This window comes from Corylus avellana, chromosome ca3 (genome assembly GCF_901000735.1).
Source record: "Corylus avellana chromosome ca3, CavTom2PMs-1.0".
Taxonomy (NCBI): Eukaryota; Viridiplantae; Streptophyta; class Magnoliopsida; order Fagales; family Betulaceae; genus Corylus; species Corylus avellana.
The window spans coordinates 26,602,111-26,607,463 of NC_081543.1; the positions used below are offsets into that span (position 1 = coordinate 26,602,111).

General features: G+C 35.6%; 1 protein-coding gene across 1 annotated transcript; it reads left to right on the forward strand.

Moving 5' to 3' along the window:
• The first annotated feature begins 1,537 nt into the window (after nt 1–1,537).
• LOC132174335 (uncharacterized) lies at nt 1,538–2,434 on the forward strand. Its single transcript, XM_059586008.1, has one exon. The coding sequence runs from the start codon at nt 1,538–1,540 to the stop codon at nt 2,432–2,434; it is 897 nt and encodes a 298-aa protein (XP_059441991.1).
• Nucleotides 2,435–5,353: the final 2,919 nt, after the last annotated feature.

The following is a 5,353-nucleotide window of genomic DNA, read 5'->3' on the forward strand; positions in this document are numbered from 1 at the left end:
AGTTGTCGACACCTCCTCCAGGCGTGCCACGTCATCATCTCGAAAAACTGTGTATCAACAAGTATTAAATACGCTTTTAGACCCCTCAAACGCACACCCAAACATGGCATTAAACACACTTTTAGGCCCCTCAAACGCACACTCAAACATGCCATTAATCACCTACAACTATAATAAAAGAAATATAAAGACATAGACTTGGAGATACTCATATCTCTACTCGAAAATAAACTATTAACTGAGTTAACTTTACTCTGCGATAAATTATAAATGAGTTATGTTATTTAGTGTTCTCTCACTCTTCTTCATCCTATTTTTTGAAAATCAACCATTGAATTTGTATAACCCATATAAGTGAAGGTGTGGGTCCTACAAATCTAATGGTTGATTTTCAAAAATGAAAAATGAGAGAATGATAGAAAAATACTAAATAACATTTCTCATTATAAATTACAACTTCCCATAAACTAAGGCAATAAAGACCTATTGCCATAAAAAAATGAGATATGCTATAGTGCAATAAAATGATCATTTTTGGCTCATAAAAGTTGTAGGTGGCAAGAGGCCATATGCCCATAAGTGGGTAGGACCATAGCAACTACGGATGAGGCCTATAACATCTTACCACCTATGACTTTTATGGGAAAAAAATAGTCTTTTTATTGCACTATAAAATTTCTCTAAAAAAAATTGCACTGTAGTGCTACAAACTCAAACTTTTAATTGAAATAATGATACAAATTTCCTTTTTGCAGGAAATTTCCTCCAACTAATTTTTTTGGGGCCATCAAGCGAATGAGAAAAGAATCCATTGGATGAGTTGGAGCAAGATGGGTTTTTCTAAAAATCAATGAGGTATGGGTTTTCGTGACTTTGCTTGCTTTAACAAAGCTCTTTTGGCAAAACAGATTTGGTGCCTTTGGAAAACACCAAACAACTTAATTGCAAGGATAATGAAGGCAAAGTACTACCCGACATGTACAGTTCTTGAAGCGTCTTTAGGCAACTAGCCTTCCTTTGCATGGCGAAGTATCTAGGGAGCTAGTGATCTTGTTAAAGATGGCTTAGTATGGAGAGTTGGAAATGGCAAAACAGTCCGCATATGGAAGGATAGGTGGCTTCCTAGACCTACCACTTACATGGTGCTCTCTCCTCCATCAATACTTGACCCGAATGCGACGGTTAGCCAACTCATTGATGCATACACAAACTGGTGGGATTATGCATTATTGGAAAGGTTATTCTCTCAAGAGGAGTCTATCTCTATCCTTTCGGTACCTCTTAGTACCACGGACCAAGACGATAAACTTATATGGAGGGGAACGGCAAAAGGGCTCTTTTCGGTAATAAGTGCTTACCACCTGGAAAAAGAGAGAGAAGCGGCTTCTTAGGCGGAGATCTCCTCTCGGGTCCGTCATAGTGAGTATGGAGATTTATTTGGCGACAAAAAATTACAAGTACGGAGAAACACTTCCTTTCGCGAACCTGTCATGAAATTTTACCTACAAAAGCAAATCTCTAGGCCAAGAAAGTGACTATGGACTCTTACTGTCCAGTCTGTGAAAGAGCGGAGGAGACAACATACCATGTGCTATGGCAATGCCCTGCGGCCAGGAACGTCTGGAGTGTTGGGTGTATTAAATTCCCGAAAAGCTGTCTTGAAGGGCCGTCTTTCCTTCAAGTGGTGGAGGGAATGTTGAAGAGTTGCGACCAGATGGAATTTGCTCAGTTTGCAAATATTGCTCGTCGCATTTGGCTTTGGCGAAATGAGATGATTCACGGTGGTGATTTTCTACATCCCAACATTTTAATCCAGCAAGCCACAAGGGCAGTGAATCTGTTTCACCTGGTGTGGGATGAGGTGGTACTGCAGGAGTTTGTTTCTGACGCTCCTACCCAATGTAATTGGAAAAATCCTCCAATCGGGTGGTTTAAGGCCAACTGGGATGCCGGCGTTAATCAACACTCAGGCCGTGTGGGTCTTGGGGTTGTTATAAGGGATCATCAAGGCAAAATGTGGGTGGCAAAAAGTATGACTCGATTGGGTTTTTTGGACCCAACATTAGCCGAAACTATGGTGGTTCGGTTGTGCACTAAGATGGGGATGAAGCAGGTCCAACTGGAGGGAGATGCGAAGGTGGTCGTGGATGCTGTGAATTCCCTGCTGCTTGATAAGAGTGCAACGGGACTCCTCACGGAAGATTTGTGTATAGCTCTATGTTCCTTCTCGTCGTGGGAGCTGGGGTACGTTCGCAGGGAAGGTAATAAAGTGGCTCATATACTTGCAAGTTTGGCTTTGCAAAATGAGATGGGCAGGGTGTGGATTTATGAACCCCCGGATTGTATACGTGAGACTTTGCATGCAGAGGTTTTAGCCCTGCAGTGTATGACTTTAAAGTCAATGAAAAAGCGATTTCTTCAAAATAATAAGTAACAAGTGTCATTCAACATCTTTGGGTTTAAAAAAAATTAATGTTTAGGTTCTTAGATTAGTGGATTGAAATCCCTTATAATTCTCTTTAAATTTTAAATTTTCAAATTTATAAATTTCAGCAGTTCATAAATTTTTGCTTTGCCATTTTCAACATAAATACAAGGCACCAGCTTTTCTTCAAAAAAAAAAGAAAAAAAAAAGGGAAAATGATCATTTCCATTTTAAATTCCCTCAATTTCTTCCATTTAGTGCATTTTGAAAATGCACTACCATCATTAAAACTTTTGGACAACACTACCCTTCAAAATGCACTAAATGAAGGAAATTTAGGAGATTTGAAATGGAGAGGATCATTTTCTCTAAAATAAGCGATGTTTCAGCATTTAATGACAAAGCTACCATCAAGGAATTTAATAAGTCATGTTTCCTCATTAAATGTTGAAACATAGCTTATTTTAGACGCTTAGATGAGATGAGAGACTGTGATTTATGAATTTAAAATTTTCAAATTTAAAGAAAATTCTATGGGATCTCAATCCCTCGCTGTCCTTGAAATAAATATCTGCATCCCACACAACTTATTATCATAACACCATGATAATGAAAAAATCCCTTGAAAGTCTCAAGTTTTTAAATCTATATCCTTTCATTAATTAGCTACACTTAAAGTTCATAAACCCCTTAATAATCTCCTTGTTTAAATTCAAATTTCCACAATGGATATGCTAATGCTTTGCTTTTCTATGCTTGCCAAAAATAAGAAGCCCATATTAGATGTGCTTTCAATCCCTTCATCAACGATATTTCTCTTTCAAGAATCCAAATAATCCAATGAAAAAATGCATATAATTAATTTCATTAATTGTTGGTGCAATCTTAAGGAAAGTATGGTTATTCTTTTCTTATATATATCTAACTACAATTATTCAAAAAAAAAAAAATGACGTGGCAATTTATTCATAATGTAACAACACATACACCATTATATCTATAAAATTTAATCTGAACCATAAAATAAACTAATCACGTGATTTTAAAATTTTCATTCAAATTGAGTTAGAGGAAATCAGTCTATTAAACTCTAAAAAACATATCAATTTAAGTTTAATAGATTAATCAATTTAAAATAAAATAAAATAAAATCCAATAAAAAATGGGATTAAAGACTCCTATTATAAGCATATGTGCATTAGCAAATTTTTTATAGTTTAATTGCTGGGTTGACAGCTCATGTGAAATCAATCAATTAATTAATTAAGCTAAAAATATGGTGTGATTTGCTGCAAAACCCAGCCAATATTTGCTACGGCTTTGGCGTTATATGAGACTTTCAGTCAACTCTTATAGACCAGGAATCCTCAATGGTAATTTTGAATTTGATTTTCCATCAATTGTTCTTGCAAAAGGTCAAGTCAACATAGCAAAAAGTTTACCCATTTCATGGCTTTAATTAATGTAAGGAAATTATAATTTTTTTTTAAAGGTGGAAATTAGACATTGTTCATAGCTCGGTCCATCCTTTCGTTTTTGGGTTTCGTTTGGGTTCAGTTTTAGTTAGAATTGAATTTGTTGGCTCATAATAAAACATAAAAAAAACAAGTTTCTTAATCGCAAAGAATCTAATTGCTATACAATGCTTAATCTCTTGATTTATTCTCCTTAGTCAAGTTAACCAAACTCCCCCATAGCTTATATAGGAGTTTTTTTACAGTTAAATATTGTCTATAGGGACAAGACCATTACTCTAACCAATTCAATACAATATTTCCAAGCATTGTCATGTTCAACTTCATTAAAAAAAGTTGAAGTCCACATGTCGTCCAACTAAATACATGAACATTTGAGCAAAAAGGATTGAGAACAATATTCTTTCCCAGTATGGATAGAAACCATATTTTTATTCAGTTTTGCTAACCTAATAGTGTTAATCAACTTTTATATTAGTTATTAAAAAAAAAAAAATCAAAGATCTACGTTAACAATGTAAAATAGTGGTAGGGTAAAAGTGTTGTTTATAATATTACTTTATTCTTTATATGAAGCGGGTATTTGTAATTGGGCTTTCATCGTAGTCATTATATTTTGAAACAAAATCACAAAAAGTGTCCCATTTAAGAATCCGTTTGAAAAAAATGAAAATTCAAAGTGTAACAAACGAGTGGGTGCGCACGATTTCAAATATCAAACTATTTAACTACGTTTCTAAAAATCATGTTTTACAGTTTTTGTCTAATACTTTACTGCGTTTTGAAATTATTATTCTTTCATATCACACATTTCGAAACCGCTAAAGCAAACCAACACTTAAAAAAAAGAAATTGCTACTAAATTGATCCTCATTTATAGGTTGTTTTCTAATCCAATGCCAAGAAGCTTTATGATCCTCTATAAATATATATAGTTGTATAGTTGTATATGAGGTAGCCAGGCAGGCTATGGTTAGTTTAAAAAACCAAAAAGAAAAGGCAGACAGGTTTCCAGGTTATGGGCCTCGTTATGAGTAATGAAGACTGTGCTGCATCACTGTGACCTTTTAACAAACACTTTCCAGGTGTGATATGGGGAGCACGCTTGGAGGGTTGTATTTTGTTTGTGTTTAGAGCAAATAGAATTGAAAAATCTGCTCCTAGGGTTTTTGTTTCTAATGCCCCCACCCACCCCCCCCCTTGGCCTTTGGAGTTACATCAGAAGATACGTTTTATTTTCTTGTTAGGTTGAATCCGACATGCATCCATGTATTGTCTAATTAGTTGGCTTTGTTGCTCAAAAGTGGACAAATGTGTAACTGAGTTGATTGGACAAGTTTTGGATGGTGATGGCTGAGACCCTTCAATTCCTTTGGGTCCACTTCACTTGCAAGTCTCTATTCTAGGGTTGAGATTAAGACGGGTTAATTGCGGGGGTTGCAGGATCTATTTG